The sequence below is a fragment of the Etheostoma spectabile genome, chromosome 18 (assembly GCF_008692095.1).
Source record: "Etheostoma spectabile isolate EspeVRDwgs_2016 chromosome 18, UIUC_Espe_1.0, whole genome shotgun sequence".
Classification (NCBI taxonomy): Eukaryota; Metazoa; Chordata; class Actinopteri; order Perciformes; family Percidae; genus Etheostoma; species Etheostoma spectabile.
This window is the reverse complement of record NC_045750.1, coordinates 5,125,358-5,146,823: the sequence shown is the minus strand read 5'-3', so window position 1 is coordinate 5,146,823 and position 21,466 is coordinate 5,125,358. Positions and strand designations below refer to the sequence as shown.

The window sequence follows — 21,466 nt, the reverse complement described above, 5'->3', positions numbered from 1 at the left end:
TAGAATATAACAAAAGGAGATCCTCAAGAGGAAGACTATTTCTATAAGACTAAGAACAATAGAAAAAACAAAAATCCTCTCTAACTTTAAAATACAAAACACATACTCACAGCAGCCCTGCACCTAATGTCAAGAAACTATTTCAACCTGCGAATGCAAAAAGATGTCAGTTTTTAGAGTCTTAGAGTCAGTTTTTTTTTTTTTTTAGAGTTTTAGAGTTTACTATCAATCAGGCTCTTTAAACTGGTGGCAGACTTTAGTGGCACTCCTTGATTGGCCCGTCAGTTGTGCATGCCGCACCAATCAGCTTCCTCCTCTAGGAACTGGGCTGGACTTCCAGTTTCCGTCTGATCTGCAGCATGGGATGCATACATCTCACATGTAGCACTCTTAATCACACACACACACACACAGACACACACACACACACACACACACACACACACACACAAACAAACACACACAAAGGTGCCAAACAGCCCGTAACACACGCACTCTCCCCCAGCCACACACAAAGGGCCCAAATTAATTCCTACTGAAATCTATCAGGATGTTAACAATGTCTCAAACCCAACCCCCAAGGGGTATACCTAATTTTTGGTTAGAAGCAGAAATTAGGAATTTTTGACAAAAATTTAAAAGGGAATGGATGTTGATGGAAAAATCACAATCTGGAGTATGTCAACTTTACTCAATACTATTTCAAAAGCACTTAAATTTTTTCTCTCTAAAGGGCTATAAATTGAATAAAAACCCCCAAAATGAATAAAAGTAGAGATTTGTACTTTCCAAAGAGGGTTGTGTTATTTTGGAGAATTACAATAGAGTAGTTAAAAAGAACATTGATGTAGGAAAATGGGTCAAGTTGACCCGAGGACAACACAAGGGTTAACTTTAAAAAGTGACTGACCTGATATGTAATGAATCACAGAGGGAATAAATATATAAAGTGAAGTGATTTCTTACTCTTGCAGAAGATAGTCTAGAAGTTTTCTAGTTTAACGGGGATCGACTCGAAGCTTTTTGCACCCACACCTCTCACCCCCGCGGCGTCAGAGGCCTTCGGTAACATGTCAGCCATGAGGGGAGGTTTAGTGGAGGACTGTGTTAGCTGGAGAGAGTGATCACTTTACACCAGCCTGATCCTCACAGATGGAGGAGAGGAGTGAATTATTTAAGACCCAACAGTAGGGGTGGGGGGGAAAATCTATACAGCATAGTATCGCAATATACTCAGTGGCAATACTGTATCGATACACAGGCGCCAAGTATGGATCTTTTATTATATATTATACTGTGTATGGGTCAGTTAGTTTGTCCCATTTTGCAGCAATAAAATTTAAGTGAGATGAAAAACTGAAATGTTTCTTTTTAGATAAAACAGATGTTGACAAAGTTTCTGTTTGGGGACGTCATCTGAAATTGGGAAAAATTTGCAGTTGGAAAAAAGGGTTATACGTTGCAATATATCGCAGCATATTGCAATATGTTTAAAATCGCAATAATGTGTTGTATCATAAGTATCTTTATGACATCGTATCGGGACGCGTCTGGTGACTCCCCCATAGCTGGTCAGAGGAGGTGAGATGTGGATCTGCGGGGGATTCCCACCGTAAAAACCATCAATGATGATGAAGTTTAGGGCAGAGAGTCGTGTTACACTCACCAAACTGCTGCACAGTTTCTCCTTTTTAACTGAAAACACATAGCCAGACCATAGACTGTTAATATTAATAATTATCAATATATATACCGTCTATGAGCCAGACCCACATCCCCTGCAGCTCCCTGCACTTTTTCTCACATTGTTACGTGGACGTGTGTGTGTGTTCAGGACGCCTAGAAGTTCCGTTGGATCCATACTAACGCTTCAGTGACACGTGGGCCGAGAAACTGACCCCGGCCTCCTGGGTGAAAGTGCTGTGTTGTTTGACCCCCCCCCCCACAATCTGCCTCTTTACACGGACTTTTGGTCTTTGATAAAACTCTCCACGTTGTTTCTCTTAAACTACGTCATCTTACCAGCACCGTGGTGGTGCGTTCCATATCGACACTAAAGGGGATTTACTGTGTTGGGGTGTGATGCTGAGAGACACTGCCCAAACGTCCAAAATTTTTTTTATTAGTATAGAATGAGAATGGTGGTAAAGAGCAAAGTTTGTGGTGTGTGTACACCCCCACGCACAAACACACACACACACACACACACACAGACAAAACCACACATACACAAACACCCCCCACCCACTCACCACCCACACACACACTCCCCGTTTAACACCTACAAAAACATACCACACACCACACCCCACACAATAAATACACAGACACACACACCACACACACACCCAAAACACACACACACACACACACACACACCAAAACACACACCCGCTCCCATTGAGCACATTTGAGACAGATTGACACGCAGCGAGCGTTGTAAAATTTCCATAATGCTCCAATGATAAAAATGCAGAGCCAACATTTCCTAATTGTGCACTTGTTATCCAGTCAGGCAGCAGGGGGAAATATAAACACTTTTCAGCAGATGAGAAAGTCTCCCAAACACAGTATTGGGGTGCAGGAGCTCAGTTTGTAGGGAGTGGGTTTGGGTTGGGAACCAGAGGGTTGCTGGTTCGATCCCCGTATGGAGCGTGGACTATGGAGCCCCTGGGCACTGCCACCATGCCCCACCCCCCCACTAATCAGGGCGCTTGTCCAGCAGTGGCAGCCCACCCTCTCACACATCTCTCTATTTGTGCATGATTAGGTTCTGAGCGTGTGTGTGTAGTGAATACTAACAAAACAGAGTAAATTGTGATTTACCCACTGGGGATCAATGCACAGTATAAATTATTAATATTTATTAAATTATTCTGCACTCATCATCAGGCTGTTAAGTTGTTGAAATAATTTCCCTTTAACTTCTTATAGTTGAAAACATGACAATGCCAGCTTTATCCAAGGCTTGACATTAATAGAAAGAAGTATATTGTTGTATTGTGTTACGAGGCGATACCGTCGCTCTATGTCTGAGCTAAATAGCTCCATTGAATGTTTTTAAATTAACCATTTTTTTATGTATTCTCTTTTGTAAAAGCTAAATGTTTTGTGCAAATAAATTCATGAATTCACAAAGTCCCCTCCAAAAAAAACTCATCAAACTAAAGGCACAATACGCGGTTTGTCAAAGTCAAAAAGCACCTATGTGAGCGTTTTCTGAACAATGGTGTGTGTGTGTGTGTGTGTGTGTGTATGGGTTTGTGTTTATGAGCGTGTGTAGGTGTTTGTGTGTGTGTGTGTGTGTGTATTTGTGTGTATGGGTTTGTGTTTATGTGTGAGTGGATGTCTGTTTTCTTATTTCTGGGAACATTTGTGTGTGTGTTTTTGTGTGTAGGTGTGTGTATGGGTTTGTGTTTGTGTGTGAGTGGATGTCTGTTTTCTTATTTCTGGGAACATTGTGTGGGTGTGTGTGTGTGTATGTGGGTGTGTGTTTTCTTATCTCTGGGAGCATAATGAATTAGCTCTGCTCTTAGATAAGAAAGTGGGCGTGTTCGGTATTAATGTGGCCGTCTGCAATTAACGTACAATTTAGGTTCCAACCTCCACCAATGTGAAGGTACAGCCCGCAAGTGAAGAAGCTTTTCCCCTTTCAAGAAAGCTCTTTGCTCACTCCCAACACCGAAGACAATTAATTTAAAAGGAGAAGAATGAAAGGGCAAGGGAGACCAGGAGACATCAAGTAGGGGTGGGTATTTAATTGGAGAAGCCATTGGGGGGCAGGGTAAAGGGGGGATGGAGTTAGATTTAAAAGAAGTTGGGCCCAAAATTTTTGCAAATTTTCTTCGGGGTGTATGTTTGACTTGGGCAATTTGACACTCTTTTTGGATTTCCATTTCGGATCTCTTATATTTTCCCCCCATTCTCACCCCCTCTCGTAAAAGCCTTGTTTTGTAAATTTCGTTTTAAAAAACATTTTAATCGGGTTTTCGTGAAAAACCCTAGTAGAAACAAACCTAAACAGAATTCACTGGGGGCTTGTATTTACCGAATCTAGGAAAAAAACTGGGGGGCATTTCTCCTCGTTTCAACCGTTGAACTTTTAAGTAAACGTTATGGAAAAGAAAAGATTTTTATCTCAGCACATTTTTCGCCCAACCCCAGAGGTTTTTTTTTCTCTTCTCTGAGGATCCTCCTCTTCCTCTCAGCTCTCAGCACCAGCGGTTGATTCATTGTTTGTTGGTCAGAAACTCTCCATTAACCCCGCGATGTCGAGGTCAACCTCACTGCAGAGTGTCGTTTCAGACCTGCAGAGCCACACGGGGCTGCAGCAGGGAGTCACGTGGAGGACTCTCCCTTCAGTATTTATGAGTTTTTAGGGTGACACCTTCAGCTCCACACAAAGTATCAGATGTATCAGTACCACCACAACCCATCTACACCTTTACCTAGTGCAGCTACCTCGACTGTCTTCTTGAGTCTGTTGTGGAAGTCCAAGGCACCATTTGTATTTTTGTTCATTGGAAAATTTTTGCAAGCATGTACAGTTGTCTGTAATTTCAACGCTAGGTGGGTTCCTTTTCCAAACCCTGAAGGTTTTCATAAAAGATTTGAAAAATTTCAAAAAGGAAACATCTACTTTACAGATTTAGCGACAAATTATCTCTTTACATATCAAGGGATATGATAAAATAACACTCAGCCACATAGGTATGGAAATTTGTCTTGCAATTAAAACTCCAAAAAACAACAACAACAACATAAAGACAAAAGTTGAAAACATAATTAAAAACATAAGGTAACGAGAAAATGCATTTCCTGTAGAAAATGCTTGTGAATGCTGAAAAGCTAAATTGCTAAAGCTAAACTAGATTGCTGGCTTTAATGCATAAGAAGGTAAAGCAGTGAGAATAGCTGAAGAAGTGAGAATGGTTTAAATAATAGACAACGTTTCATTAAAATGTTAACTAATACCAAAAATATAAGAAACAAAAGTGGAATATTGTTAGGTTTTCTGAAAAGCTGTCGCTTCACTGAATTGCTGGCTTGAATGTGTAAGAAAAGGTGAAGTTGTAGCAAAATGTGCAATAGTGGGAATTGTCCAAATTAATATGAATGTTGAATAATATTGAGACAATTTTTTAAAGTGATGTCATAACCCACTAAACTAGCAATACCCCATTATAGCACAGAAAGCCTGATCGAAACACTAAACTTAAACAGTGATACCACAAAAACTGTAAAAGATTTCATGAAGCTGAATACAACTGCGATAGCTAAAGGTTCTGGGAGCAGTTCGACGTTTAAATGATGTCTGTAGGTGAAAGCCTGTGGGAGGAGAAGCATTTCAAAAAGAAAGGAAGCCTGAAGAAGATTTAAAGACTAGTCCATTGACTTTAATGTAAAATAAAAAAATGAAAAAGCTTACTATTTAGAGTATATATATATATATAGAGTATAGATAGCGGAAAAGAAAGTTGAAAATTATTTGTGCTTAAAGAGCTGCACATTTTGATATTTGAATGATTTTTGTAGCTGAGAGTACGCAGAGGCGACCAAAGAAAGAAATGAAGAATAAAGAATCAGATAACAATACTGTGAATGCTGCTGAATCAGCATTGACACAGTTAATAGGATGGGGGCCCGGCCCTTTAAGAGGGGTCATAAATATATTCCTATGGCTATAGGAAAAACGTCTCACTCTACAGAAACCTGCGTTTGTTGCGCAACACATGTGCATCAAGTCAAATGCAAATACCCTTAAAAGTTATATTTGAAAAGATATGTAAAATATAAAAATCCTTTAGACCTTAGAGGGTTAAAATATTTACAATCTCTTGTAAATGTGTAGCAAGAGTTGTGCAGCTGTCTTTATTTTTATTTTTACAAGCCCTCCAGGTTTTTTTCCAGTGCATTTTCTTCCTGTATGTTATTGTATATTTTTTATATGCAAAAATAAAAAGACAGCACACAAATGAAGTTGCATATATGCAAGGAAATACAGGTAGGAACGTATATGTTAATACCTGAGGCACACAAATTTACTACCCACAGTCACGTAATCCACCCTTCCAGAGGAGCCGTGGCCTGAAGCTACAGGCGTCTAAGAGGATCTTTGGAAAACCGCCAAACTCAGCAAATCAGAGCGAACATGAATCGGCAGCAGATATGATCCCTGCTCAGCAACCAGCAGAGTTCTGCTGTTGGTCAACTTGTAAAAAGTCAGTCTAGGTGAGATGCCGCCAGGCTTTGTCTCACCTAACGATGATTGGCTTCTTCACAAAGCAGAATCTAATGAAATTACATTATCTCAATATGCAATTATTAAATTATTAAAAGTCTTGAGAAAGGTCCCCGGGGCCGAAACGTCGACCGACCAATACACCAAATGCAGAGGTGAAAAGTGTCAAATTTTCCTTATTTTTTAATGTAAATCTTTGGGGGAGTTAATGCTTTGCACCACAAACGAGACCAAGCAAGTGGTGTTGAGTGGCGAGCTGCTTTTCCACTCATCTTGGAAATCGAAGGTGCGCATTTGCCCATAAACGTTACATTATAAATTGTTCAGTTTTGCTTAATACCGGGCCAATTCCTGAGATTTAAATTCCACCAGTGGCGTCGCGGCGCGCCCCAGAGGCGTGCGTGACGTGCTGAACAGCACCTACAGCGCCTCGCGAAAGTATTCGGCCCCCTTGAACTTTTCGACCTTTTTCCACATTTCAGGCTTCAAACGTAAAGATATAAAGCTGTCATTTTTTGTGAAGAATCAACAACAAGTGGGACACAATTACAAAGTGGAACGAAATTTATTGGATATTTCAAACTTTTTTTTTTAAACTGAAAAATTGGGCGTGCAGAGAGGTAGAGGTCGAAAAGTTCAAGGGGGCTGAATACTTTCGCAAGGCACTGTAATACGAACTGGTTCTGCACCGTTGATTTGGTCCGAACAGGCGGGCGGTCTAACCCAAATCCCTGCAGTCCTCGGCCCCGGAGTTAGGCTGCACCTTGCTACAAACAAACTTTTCCTTTTCCTTCCCGTTCATTGCAGTGACGTCAAGTTAATTCACTCGCCGAAATAAGACAGACAGGAGAGAAATGTGCTCCACCAAGCGCTCTTTATGTAGCAGCCACATATGTTCAGTAGAGCTGATTTGATCCATTTCTCTCTGGGTTTGGGGGGAGGAGATCTAATGAGCTCTTTGGGATTTGATTTTGACATTTAATCTAAAAGGATTTCAGAAGGCAAGACAAGAGTGGTGGGAAAAGTGTTTAGATCCTTTACTAAGAAAAACTAGAAATACTGAGCTGTAAAAATACTCCTGCCATACGTTATAAATATTAAAAAGTATGAAAGTATCTTCAGGAAAATGTAGTTAAAAGTATTAAAAGGAATGGAAAAACTGGACAGGATCAAAATGGTCTCTGTTTAATGGTCTCATCAGCTCAGCTGGACTTGTAGGACGTTATATTGTTGCTAGGTAACTTGATAATAAACATCAGATTTATAAACTACATGTGTTCTGTGTGCAGGAATCCTAATGTGTAAAGTAACTAGTAACTAAAGCAGTCAAATGAATGTAGTGGAGTAACTATAGTAAGTAGTAACTAAAGTAACTAGTAACTAAAGTAACTAAAGCTGTCAGATGAATGTAGTGGAGTAAAAAGTAGAATATCTCTCTCTGAAGTAGCGGAGTAAAGTACTCAAGTAAAGTACAAGTACCTCAACATTTGGACTAAAGTACAGTACTGGAGTACATGTACTTAGTTACATTCCAGTGCTGCAAGAGCAAAGTAAGAGAACATTTCCAGTCTCTTCTCTCTGAGCTCTAGAAACTTCTCCAGCTGAACGTCAGAGGTCAGGAGGTCCGATGAGTTGGATGCCGGCGCTACACAGAGAAGCACTTTGAAAAACACTGCTGACATTTTTACGTGTTTGAGTTGAGTTGAGTCCTTACGCGCTGAGATAGCCGACCTGTGCAAAGTGCGCATGAAGGACATAATTGACCTTTTTCAAATGTCTCCGAGAATCTGCGAGCATCCGCCCGATGAGGGCATACTCGACGTGTAATGCATTTGATGTTTAAACATGATCCATTTTCGTCTTACGTCCATCTCTTGCACTGTTTCGGTCCATTACATCACGAGACATTTGGAGGAAGCTTTTAGCATTCAGGACCCAGCGGGAGTCAAACCTTTTTTCCTGTCAAGAATGATAAGTGCGTGTAGGCAAGCAGTTTGTATCAGTTTTTTTTTTTTTTTTTGCTTTCGGCTTTTCCTACGTCATGAGTGATGGCTTTTTTAGCTTCAGTGTAAAAAGCCAAAGTATAAAGTCTTTTGTAACTTAGCATTTTAGCATTTTAAAGATCTCTACCTGCATTATTTTAACCAGCTCCTGCATTGCTCCTACTGCGGCCACTAGAGGGCGCCGCCACTACAAACAGAAAGATGAGTCGTAATTGCTGCTTGAACAAACAACTTATGGGAGCGTTTTTGGGGGGAGGACAGTCTCGTCAAGCTTTCCCTTCCAGAACTTTACATTTGCAGATAACAATAGCGTTGGAAGATTGAGCATTAAAATTCATAGCCATTTTTTCAACAAAAGGGCCTTAATTGTTTTAGGCAAGGCCATTTTATTTATACGGCGCATTTCAGCACATGGCAACTCAAAGTGCTTTACATAAAACATCAAACATTAAAAAGCAAAGAGCAAAATAGGGATTAAAAATAAAAATAAAGATATAACCATAAAAAACATAGTTTAGTATAACAATTAATACGAGAATAAATATCCAAAAATAAAATTCACAGTTCTGTATTAAAATTTAATCTGAAATAAAATAAAAGAATAAAATTCACTGTTCAGTATAACAAATTAAAGCAAAGCAACATCAAACAGGAAGTTGACCCTAACCCTAACCCTACCCCAACCCTAACCCTAACGCCTAACCCAACCCTAACCCTAACCCTACCCCTAACCCAACCCTAACCCAACCCTAACCCCCCTAACCCTAACCCCTAACCCTAACCCCCCTAACCCTACCCTAACCCTAACCCTACCCCAACCCTAACCCTAACCCTAACCCTACCCTAACCCCCTAACCCAAACCCTAACCCCCCTAACCCTAACCCCTAACCCTAACCCCTAACCCTACCCCTAACCCCCCTAACCCTAACCCTAACCCCCCTAACCCTAACCTACCCCTAACCCTAACACCTACCCTAACCCTAACCCTAAACAATGTCACGAAAGTAGGCCATGCTGGGTGTCTGGGAATCTGGCTTGAGGAGAGGATTACAAAGAACCAAGTTTGAGCTGGCTGCGACCTTCCTACGAGGACTTATGAACTTTCTTTTCGTCAAATTTTGACCATTTTTTCGTATCTCGAGGTTCTCGAGATACGAAAAAATGGTCAAAAGTCGTAGAGACAAGCGGACACTTCTGGCGTGTCCAGAGACCCCCAAAATGGGGAGGCGGAGCTTGGTTTCATCCCTCTATCTCCTTTCGTTTTTTGTCTATTAAATTTTTTTCGTCAAAACGTGGTGTTTACCCCCTACCCTAACCCTAACCCTAACCCCAACCCCTAACCCTAACCCCTAACCCTAACCCTAACCCTAACACACTCCCAACGCAATACAATCGTCCTAGTCAAAGTAAGACAAAATGAAAAAAGAAAAATGTCACGAAAGTAGTTCATGTTGGGTGTCTAAGAATCCGGCATGAGGAGAGGATTACAAATAACCAAGTTTGAGCTGGCTGCGACCTTCCTACAAGGACTTATGAACTTTCTTTTCGTCAAATTTTGACCATTTTTGCATATCTCGAGAACCGTAAGTCGTAGAGACATGCGGACACTTCTGGCGTGTCCACAGACCCCCAAAATGGGGAGGCGGAGCTTGGTTTCATCCCTCTATCTCCTTTCGTTTTTTGTCTATTCAATTTTTTTTGTCAAGACGTGGTGTTTACCCCCTATCCTAACCCTAACCCCTACCCTAACCCCTAACCCTACCCCAACCCTAACCCCCTAACCCTACCCCCTAATCCTAACCATAATCCTAACCCCAACCCCCTAACCCTACCCCTACCCCTAACCCTAACACTTTTGACGCTTTTTAATCGATGTTTTTATCTTTTTCTTACATTTTTGTCCCTTTTTTTCAATGTTTGTGACTTTTTTTATGTTTTCAACACTACGTAGCACTAAGTTAGTAATTTTAGTTTACAGTTATCTTTGGAATTTATGGTCAATAAATGGTCATTTGTGACGACTGCAGAATCTCTCTCTCGCTGCATCTCATGTTGCTTAAATTGCCTCCTTGAGTTTTTGACTTGCATCTCTTCCTCGAGTCTTAGTTCCTCCCACTGAGGAGGCACGGGAGAGACGTCAGGAAATCATTGGAGGAAAGAGGACATGAGGAAATGTGTTTTAGAAGGTTTAAAAGTCCTTTCCTCTGAAGCGTCATGTTAATTAGTCAGCTGTTTGGGTGGAGTTAACAACTCCTTCAGCGGCACGGCCTCTGGGATGGCCACTCTGGTGTTTCCTTGCCTACAGCTCCTCGGTAAACCCCCCCTCGGTGCTCGGGACAGAAATAAGAGCTTTGAGATGGTCTTTACCGAGGAGGGACAGAACGACTTCCTGTTCAGGAGTTGAGTCGAGGAGAAATCAAATACGCGACATGAGATGCAGCCTTATTTTCCATCCTTCCACCCCAGCTGATCTTTTCTCACTGTTTAATTTTTTATATCTCCGCTCCTCCAGATGGAGACGAGGAAGCGTCTGGCCAAGATCGTGTTGGTGTTTGTTGGCCTGTTCGCCCTGTGCTGGTTCCCCAACCACGTGCTCTACATGTACCGCTCCTTCCACTACCACCAGATGGATCTGTCGCTGGCTCACCTCGTCATCACCCTGCTGGCTAGAGTCCTCAGCTTCTCCTCGTCCTGCGTCAACCCCTTCACCCTCTACCTGCTCAGCGAGAGCTTCCGCAGACACTTCAACAGGTTGGGTCCATTTTCAAACAAGAGTTTCTTAAACTACATCCAATATCACTGACAATGTAATCCTTTGGTTGTATGCAATAACCATTTTTACAAGGATGAGGCTGGTAGTGTTTATTTTTCTTATTGCCAACTAAGCATGGGCTGCTTACCAAGTTTAAGGTAAACCACGGTTTGAAAAAGTCACCGTTGCAAAACCACTCACTGTACATTTTCCGTCATCCAGTTCTTGCTGTATGAGCTGTTTTCATCTTCAAGGACACAAAGTGCAGTTTAGAAATCCATCCTCTGGTTTTTCCCACCACTCAAAAATATGTTCCCCTCCCTCTAAGGCGTTGTAAGGCTACCGTGCATCACCCAGGTGGGTGCTATACATTGGTAGTCCCCCCCCCCCCCAAAGCACTTTGAGTGCCTATGTTATTAATGTAATGCATTATTATTGTTAACCATCCCAACTTTGTCATGACCCCTTGGCATCAAACTGTCAAACTGTCACTCCACAACTGTTGCTGTGGTTGGGTTAGGAAAGATCATGGAAGTGTGTCTGTAACACAACTGTGACGCACAGGAAACAAGCTGCAGCCTCCTGGGTGGACGTCCTGAGTTTGTTTGACCCATCCACCAACTCGACATTCAGAATACATGGACTCTGTGGCTCTTTCTTCTGGACCACTTGCTCTGAGTGTCTAATATTGTCACAGATGGGTTTACAGTTGAAAGCCTGTTGCATTTTTTACAGACGCCCAAGGGTGCCTTGTGTCTCGGCTGAATTACTGTGTGTGCCTCTCAGCTCCAAGCCCATTAGTTCCTACTGAAGATGTAGTTTGCCAAGTAAATTCAAAGCTCCTATTGATTTTTACCGTTGATGCAGAAACATTCAGATCTGAAATGATCAAACATCGCTTTTAATACTTTCAATATTTTCAGCTTATATGTGTTTGTCACTAAGGAACTTCCACATTTTGGCACGCAGTTTGACGATGCTCAATATTGTATTGTTGGTCAGATTAACTGGCCTTACAACATAAAATAGACAATTACTGCTTTGGGACCAATAAAACATATCATCCATCCATCCATCCATCTGTCTATCTACCATAAAAAAGATGGAAAACATGCAGTGGGTGATTGCAAATAATATATATAATATAGATATATTGTATCAAAATGCCTGCAGTCAGTGGAGGAAGGCTGCTGCTCAGAATTGGCCGGGAGTTGCTGATGTCTTAATGTCTGTGCACAGACCACGCTAATTTTGCAATTGTAGAATAATCAAAACTTTCCAGAAGGCTGAACATTTGTAGAACTCAGATTATTCAGAAAAAAAAAATAAAAATAAAAATCAGACAGCGAGAACTTCCATTTTACAGTTTTTCTCCATTGGTTTGGCTCGTTTCTTGAAACATAAAATGACTTTCTCAAAACAACATGGACAAACCTCCAAACCACTTGGCAGAATTTAATTCCTCATTCATTTCATCAAATTGCAAATGTCTTAGTACACGTCTTAATGTCTCAGCACATCTTTGCAAATGATTAAGAACAGGTTGTCAACATTTAGCACAATTTATAAATGATTAGATCGTGTTGATCTAAACTGATTGTTGATTCTCAGTCTAATGGTTGTTCTCTCCAAAACATGTCAGCGTCATTTCATTGTATAAGTCATCACGTGCACAATAGTCTGTTCAATTGTTAAAATTAGTCAAGAACATAATACCATGAATACCATATATGAATCTCTTGGAACATTTGATACATTTATTACAGCACTTGACAGTCAAGTGAAAATAAAACTTAAAAGGGTGGAGTATCACACATTTCAGATGACCAATCAAACACTATGTTTGTCCATGATTGTGAATGCTGCCAAACATGTAGAGCTTGACCATGCAGGAGCAGTACAATTTCTGAACATGGAGGCACCTGGCCAAGTAAATGAACAAGGGCCACTGCCTGCTTGAGGAAGAGGAGTAAGGGTGCGTGGTGGACACCCTTATATCTCTAACCTGGCCTGGGAACGCCTCGGGATCCCCCAGTTGGAGCTGGTTAATGTGGCTCAAGAATGGAAAGTTTGGGGTCCCTTGCTGGAGCTGCTGTAGTACCAGTATGTCCATCATTATAATCTTTTTACATTTAAGCAGTGGTTCCCAAACGTTTTGGGCTTTAGTACCCACTTTGATTTCTGAATCCAGGTAATCCAGGTATGAAAGTAATCATTGCAATTATCATTATAATCCTTATTTTGAAGAATATAAGCTGCCAAGCTGCAATTAAGGCGTCCCATGTAAATCTAATACTGTGGGTTTTACTGTAACATTCAGTAAGTCTAGTCATTGATGATTTCCCCCTCGTCCTTTCTGTCAAATACCCCCCCCCCCATCCCCCGGTTCACCACTCATCCAAGGATGGTTATGGTGTTCCTACCGCCTTACTCTCCTTTCCTCATTCCTATTGAGGAGTATTTCTGGTGGAGAGTGTGTGAGCATCCGGCTCAAGATCAGAGGTCCCCCATGCAATGTGTGTGAGGATATTACAGGAGATCAGTGTAGGGGATGGTTGCGACATGCACGCCGTTTTATTTCCTCGTTGCATCGCGAGGGAGAATATACGCTGTGATGTGGCCAGACAGCAGCGCATGGATGGCCAGGAGGGTGAGGACACCGACCAGTGAAGAACTGTTAGTTGTGAAACTCCAGCTTTATTTACAGCACTGTAGGCTACACATCATTTTGCTTGTTTGTGTGTTTATATTACATCATATTATGCTGTCTACATTTTCTTTTTACTCTGATGTATGGAAGTTAATTTATGTGTGTGAATTAAAATGGTTACGATTTCCTTGGCAGTATGAGTGCAAACCTTGGAAGCTGCTCTTACCCTAATATCCTATTGTTTTTTCAGTTTTATACACAATTGCCTTCTGTTATCTAGACAATAATACAGTAACCAATAATAGTATTGGTCAATGAAGGACTGGGCCAAGACTGAAAGGTGGACATAAGGGATATTTCAACGGTCCTCTGCTTGAGTGACAAAACCTTTTTGGGAGAGATATGAACTTTTGCAGTGAGCTATAGTGTTGTGCTGAACTGTAAGACTGTTTTGCCAAATGATCTTAGAGATTTGAGAATGTAATTTCTGTTTCAAGAAATGAGCCAAAACAATGGAGAAAAACTGTAACTGTAAATTGACTCCATAACCTTGTCGCAAGATGAAGTACTCAAGGCTTTGTTATTTTCTAAATCTCTTTCTGATTGGTACTACTTCCACTGAACATCATTATTCTACCTCGGCAAGATGGGAACCTTCCTAAATCTGGCACAGTCCTCCTAAAACCTGCATGTTACAGTGAGCAACTGTAACCCGGAGACGGGCTTTGTGCTTTCATCACCTCAGAAGCAGCAGAGAGTACGTAGAGAGAATAAGATGTGCCTTCAGGAAGCAATTATAACGGGGCTGTAGCATGAAGAACGCAACCTAATGCACATGTCTTTGTATTTACTTTTAAATATTCAAAGGAACTTTTAAACTGAACTATGTTTTGAATCCAAAGTGAGGATTTCCATAAAGTACAGACATGTTAAGCCTTCACCTTCTGTACCCGGGGAGCTTGTTAACCAGGACGGAGTCAAAATTGCTTAATTTCTTTTCCTCGTTTTAACATATTTTAAAGCTGCTGCAATGTCGACTTTCCCTGAAGGCAGCAATTGACGATTAGGACTTTCAGCATCGCCAAAGATTCCCTGTATCAATTTGATTCCAATTCACAAGGTCCTGATTTGATTTCTTTATTCATTACATATCAATTTGATCAGGGATTTTTCAGTTTGAATACCAATTTATCCAATTAAATTTCAACTTCCCTTTCTATACTTGGATATGAAAGAGATTCTCAGAGAACTAACGCTTTAAGTTGTACACAGAAACCCTTTAAACTGCTGCACTATTAAAAATGTTAACAATTGCCTCCAAAGCAAAGGTGGAATGACACAAACTAAACATATCACACCCACAGTAGGCGTCGCTGCAACATCCCGTGACACTTCTGAATACGACTGCAGACAGCAGTCGAAACGGTCAAGGTATGACAAAACTTTAAAAAAGGTGCCCTGCCACACAAACCCGTTTTTCCGTCCTTATGTGTCATTGGCTAGCTGTTAGCCAATCAGAGTCAAGCAGCTTAGCTGGCTGAATATCAATGAGAACTGGCCCAAATGGAGCTGAGTCTTCCTGCAGGCTTTCTATACCACGCCAGAATGGCTTGAAACCAGGTAACCAAGGTAACCAAGTTACAGAGTCCATGGTAGAACTTCAGACATTACCACAAAGTCATGAGATACGTGGGGCAGGGCACCTTTAAGCCGGTCGTATTAGAAAAAAGATCACTCATAAATTTAAATAGTAGGCTAAATGAATGTTTGGATCATGACCCCCAAAGCAGTCACATAGAGATAGAAATATCTGTATCTAACTATATGCTACTAAACGCAATATGTATATTATTCTAAATTATGACATTGGTTGAAAACAAATGATACATTATTATAATGTAATTACAGGAGTAGTTATTAAGAAGTATAATCAAACCTTTGAAATCTGTAATGACGATATTTTGAGTAGTGCTTCTGAAGGCCTCAGTTAACTCTCTTCTTCTTCTTCTTGGTTAGTCAGCTGCGATGTGGTCGAGGTGCCCGACCCGAGCGCCAGCCCAGCTACCTGCAAAGCACCTCCCACATCCGTCTCACCTCTATCAAGAAGCCCACGCACAACGCCGCCAACATCGCCCTGGCACCCAACGGCAACGCCAACAGACAGGAAGTGGCGCTGTGAAATGGGAGGCCGCGTTAGCTTCAGCTTCACCTCATCCTGGGAGTTCTGCAAACATTATGAACTCGCACAGCTCCGAGACCAGGAGAGGTATTTGTGTGGATGGACAGAGGACACTTTACAGGCCTTGTTCCAGATGAATGATTGTACCAATTACTCCCGTCACCCTGGTTCAGAACATGAAAAACCCAAACTAAAAATACTTATTTTCTACACCCACAATGTTTGCTAGGAGTATATATCTTAAAGATAAAAAAAGTTAAAATTGCAAAGCAAGGTTTAACAAAGGATGAGGGGACAGTCTTGTCGACAGCATGGTCAAATGGCCAAATAGCATGTCTGCTATGAAAGATTGTGTCGCTGTTGCTGGAATGCTCATCATCGATTGATCTAAAAAGCCATTTTCAACTATTTACTGCATTGATCCAGGAAGAGAGGGAGGATGTTGTCTGCTGTCACTTGATAAGGAGGGTCAGAGACCCCAGAGACATGAGCATGTCCATGTTTTATCCAAGGATATATCGGAGAAAGCTGTCGATCATTGGAGGTTTAAACGTTTTGACGATCTCTGAACTCCAGCGACGACTATTTTGGAGATGAATGCAATGGATTTGTAGCAGATAAAATCTACCCAAAGCCTTGTAAACCAAAAATATCTAGGCATGTGGAGGAAAACCTGTTTGGTAAGGGTTTGGTTTGGGGGCTTTGTTGATCTCTGGGTTCACCGGGTATACCCACAGACTGTATAATATTAATGGACAGCGCATGTGTGTCGTCACCCAGTGGTTTGTGGAGATCTGCTATCTGTTGTTGAGTTTGCCTTTTAAAGGCGCAGCCATGCTGGTTGCAAATGTGACGATTTTAGACGTGAGGGAGGAGTGAGGGAGAAGCCCTTACTCAACGTTATGTCACTTTCACTGGTGAACACATTGTAGCCACGCTCTAAAACACCCCCTGCTTTGTCGCCGATCGTCAAATTAAAAAAATTATCATTCTGTGTTGCAGAAGACTTAAGTCTAGCGATCAAGACCATACACTCATTATGAAAATGTTTACTGAGGTAATAAATCAAGTGAGAAGTGGAACACTTTCTCGCACACTTCAACAGAAACTAACCTCCTTTTGCAACTAATGAAAGCTGTTGAACACTATTTTCCCTCACATTACAAAAAAAAAAATTACATATTACATAATTAAGACCTCCGTCAAGCAAAGATGATTTGACATCCATCAGTGATGAGCCACACTTTTTCAGGGTAACTCAATATTCACCATGTTTCAACTCAAGTAAAATCACTCGTCTGTCATGTGTTGGAATAATCTGACTCCTCTCGAGGCACAAAATCTTCTCCAAGCTCTGCAAACATATAACCAAGAGCCTGACAGCTGAAAGAGCTCTTCCTGGTGGATGCACAGACTAACAGACATGCACCCGACCAGACCCGAATACAGCTAGCGTCAGTGCTTTGTGCTGTGTTGCTACTTTGGCATGAACAGACAGGGGATGAATATTAATGTGCTGTATATTCAAAACAAACACAAAAGATGATTATGTGACATTTGTGATGTTTTTTTTTTTTTTTTTTTACTTCCTTAGATGTTTGATGTGTTTTTCAGTGCAGGGCATGTTTCACGTTTCTGTGTTGGAAAATGATGCTTGAATCTGATAAACACATAATAAATGTTTCTATGTAAGCGCACAGAGTGACTGTGAGTCCCAGACTGCAGCAACATCCCCCATACATAGAAATAAAGGTTTTTTGTAAGCAACTTTAAAAATACATCTTTCAAGGCAGACTAACCACTGCTCGTCACCCCAGGCTTTAAGCTCCTAAATAGACAATCAGATGTAAGTGGAGCTGAAATTACAGTATAGGTACGTGGGTGTCAAAGCATGTGAATAGAGCTGTTAGTGGCTGTCAATATGCCAGCTGTAAAGAGCAGTGGGTGGCGAGACAGCTGTTGGCTCCTCAAAACGTCTGGCATGTCATTATCTTGGGGGGAAGTTTTTTCCCCTGATTTTCACAGATGTACTCAAAGACTTTGACAGGATTCTCCACAAGGATTTAACCTGTAACTCAGATGGTTTCATCAGCGTGCTGCTTTAGACGGCAAATAAAACCGGTCTTCAACAGGCGTTGCACCGTGTTATTAGTGTGAATTGTCAAATAAAAAACAAAGGGGTGTAGTCTGGCCATCATCAGATCAAGTTCAATCTTTTAAGATTGAACATTAGTCCGGGGAGTCTGCTCTGTATTTTCTACTGCAGAAGAACAAGTTAAAATGACTCTGTACGCAATTGGATAATCCTTCAACCAATCAGACCAACAATCCAGGTGACGTACTTTGCAGAAAACGGCATCAACGGGTCGCTGCGATGACGAACTGGCCATCTGGAATTTGGGCAAATGCCATAGGGGCCGCCCCCCTATGGAACCCCATGGGCCACTAATGATAATTTGGCTTTGGATGATTTTATTATAAGTTATTTTATGCACGCAGCCACAAATATTTAAGATTGTAATGCAGAAAAGTGCTTGGAAAGAAACACTCGTAAGGAAGAGTTACTAATTTCCAAGCTAGGTCACTGACAAAAATAGGACTGGTGTATTGCAAATACCAGGTCCGTTTTTTGAGCCCATGTTGAATGTAAAGGAAAACATGCTTGCCATCACTCATTGGCCAACGCTTCTCTATCGCCATCGTGTTAAACGTGCCAATAGCGCGCCAATAGCGCGCCAGGTAGATAAGCCAGTTTGTGATTGGTTCCCACAAATTGGTAACGGAAGCACTTTAGATACATTTACAGGTTTACCCAGTCTAAAAGAGATGCTCTTAACAGGTGTAAAGGTGACAGGAAATGTTTTTTAAGGTGGACGACAGAGACAAGAACACATATGAATGTTGTGTGCTTCTGCCTGAGTCGATGGTGGTTGAACTTTTGTCAACTCGTGTTTAAAAGGAGCTAATTTTACTGATATAAGTTCCCTGAATTATGCAGCTTTTCACCAGCAGTGAGCAAACACAGTATACTGTATATAAAGTGCTGCAGCAATGAGTACTTATAACCCAAAATGAGCTAGACACATTTTTGCACTTCTTGTTTTCCGTTGCCTGAAAATCTGTGTTTTTTGGATGGTTTTGGTCAGATGTCTGAAATAAAGTCAGTGGTTAACACGAGCTTGAAGGCAAACATCTGAATGTGACAAAAAAAAGAACACTCATTGTCCTCACGTTTCAAAAATGTCCTCACTTGAAACCTGGTCCTCACAAAGACAGCTTTACAAGAACACACACACACACACACTCACATGGTTTAGTCGATCAGAAAAAGGTCACAGGTTTAGTAATGTATGTATGTAGGCAGGGTTGGTAACTTTTTCCAATATACACAATTTTGTATTGTGTGAAATGGCCTTATGGGCTCTGAAAAATTAGCGAAAAAATCTATATATCTACTGTATATATAGATCTATATCATCTATAGCTGTTGTAATCCTGAAAAATGGGCTGAATCGTCATGATTGATGATAACTACTGCGCAGACTTTGGCTCCTAAACTACTGTACAACATCATTCTGCTTTGTTTTATGTATGTTGGAAGGAAGTGAACTCTATAATCTGGAGATTGGTTTAGTGTTAACTAAGCATTTTTAAGTAATCGTGTTATAATTCAGCCAGTACGAAGTCCCCGAAAGAGTCCCAGGGAAATACAACAGCAGCGATTAAACTCAATCCTGAGTTTCCACAAATTGTGTGTGAGAGATATATTTTGGAGTGAAGACTCCTGTGAGTATATGTCATTTAAATGGGACAGGCGTTTAATTTGATCACCCAAGCATAGAATTAGCTGAGTACTTATTATGCTAAAAATGATAAGTCACTCTGATAATGGCTTGCTTTTCCGTCACTCTCTTCTCCACTTCTCTTACCTTCGTCTCCCTGACTCGATCCCTCTCCTCCATTTCCTCTTTATCTGCCCTGCCAGCCTCTCTTTCTGCCCCCCCACAGTGTTCCTCCTCCTCCCTCTCCCATCAACTCTCTAATATAGTGCGTTTTCACACCGACAGCCTTTGGTTCAGTTGAATCGAACTAAAGTTTGGGAATGCGGCAAATGAACTCTGGTGCGCACCAAAAGACGAACAAACAAGCGTACAGAAACCTGCTTGAAGAGGTGGTCTCGGTACTCTGTCAATCGAACTCTGGAGAGGTTCGTTTGTGGTGAGAACGTGATCCGTACTCGAACCGCACCAACTATACAAACTCCGCCAGTCTGAGCCAACGTCTCCTGTGGTCAGGTGTGTTTAGCAGTCTGGGATGCAGCAGACTAGCAAACTGTAGCAACGTGGAAGGTTTCTGTCACAGAAATAGACTGCGGTCAAGCTCGCTGTCAGTCATTCCTACCTTCGTCCATCAGCAGAGCGGATGTAACGTCTCTCGCAAAACAATGTCTGATCATTTTAATGAAATGAGCTGGTTTGACCGTGGAGATGCAAAAGAAATGCACCAGTCCAGAACACACAACCTTGTTCCTGTATTTACTTACTTGCTCCCGCCCCCAGAAGCATCCAATCAATAGGAGTAGTGGACGTTCTTGCGTGATTTGTAATGGTGCATTTTGGTACGCTTGGATGTTTCTAAGTGTGAAACCAAACTGACCGAGGGCAAACAAACTCACCAACTGTTTCAGGCCAAAGCAAACGAACTACAGGTGTGAAAAGGCCCATCATGCAGAGAGCTGTGCGGTGTTCAGACAAAGCATTTCAGGTCAGCACTGGTAGGAACGGACAGGACGGAACAAAGTCCTTTTTATATTATATTCTTGAATACATTTCTTGTGATGTTTTGCAACCACATGCACATACAGACAAAGGAATATCAGGCCACTGCACTGGAGAGAAATCCAAATTATAGACCACAGTTTAATGCCGCTATACAAGATGTGATGGGGCCTCTTTTGTGTGTTTTTTTCTTGAGTTTTTTCAATTTGCAATTCTGGTGATGTTTTATACATTTATTCTCCTCAACAAACAACTGAATGAAAAGACTCAAATAAAGCAAGGATCTAACTGGGTTCAACATATATACGGGGGGGGCGAAATTTAAATTTTGACCGTCCAATACTGATACTGATATATCTACTTCCTCTGTGCCACAAAACGTCATACGTTATTCAAGCAGCATGAGTGATTCCTTGTTGCATCTGTAGTGGTGGTTCCATTAGCAATTTCTGATTAAGACGTGTGAAATGCCGATAATATTCAGGTTTTAGAGGCCTTCTTTGGACATGTTGAAAATTATTCTTTAATAGGAGTAACTCCTTGAGATGGAGCATCTCGTTTTCAAGGGGGTCCTTAAATAAATAAATAAACAGTACAATCATAATTAGACACAATAGAACAAAATGAAAATAGACACAAAAACAACAACAAAACAGACCTCATAATCAGCCAGTCATAATCAAATCATTATCAATCTGAAGCAGAGTAAGAATGAAACTGGATATTAATAACATGGGAAGAAGTGTTATGGTATCGTAGAAGATTATGAACAGTGCTAAGTAGAATAGTGCAAAAGTGAGCAGTGTAGGGATTGAACATTGCAGTAGATCATAATATTAACTATGACTATTAAATATTAACA

The 21,466-nt window shown here is 41.2% G+C and overlaps 1 protein-coding gene across 1 annotated transcript in view; it reads left to right on the top strand.

Moving 5' to 3' along the window:
* The window catches only part of nmbr (neuromedin B receptor), a 44,236-nt gene extending 26,432 nt beyond the window's left edge, over positions 1–17,804 (top strand). The window contains exons 4-5 of the mRNA XM_032543823.1: positions 10,758–10,996; positions 15,664–17,804. Of these exons, the coding sequence (XP_032399714.1) occupies positions 10,758–10,996; positions 15,664–15,826 (402 nt within the window). The 3' untranslated portion in view covers positions 15,827–17,804. The remainder of the gene's footprint in view (positions 1–10,757; positions 10,997–15,663) is intronic.
* The last annotated feature ends 3,662 nt before the right edge of the window (positions 17,805–21,466 follow it).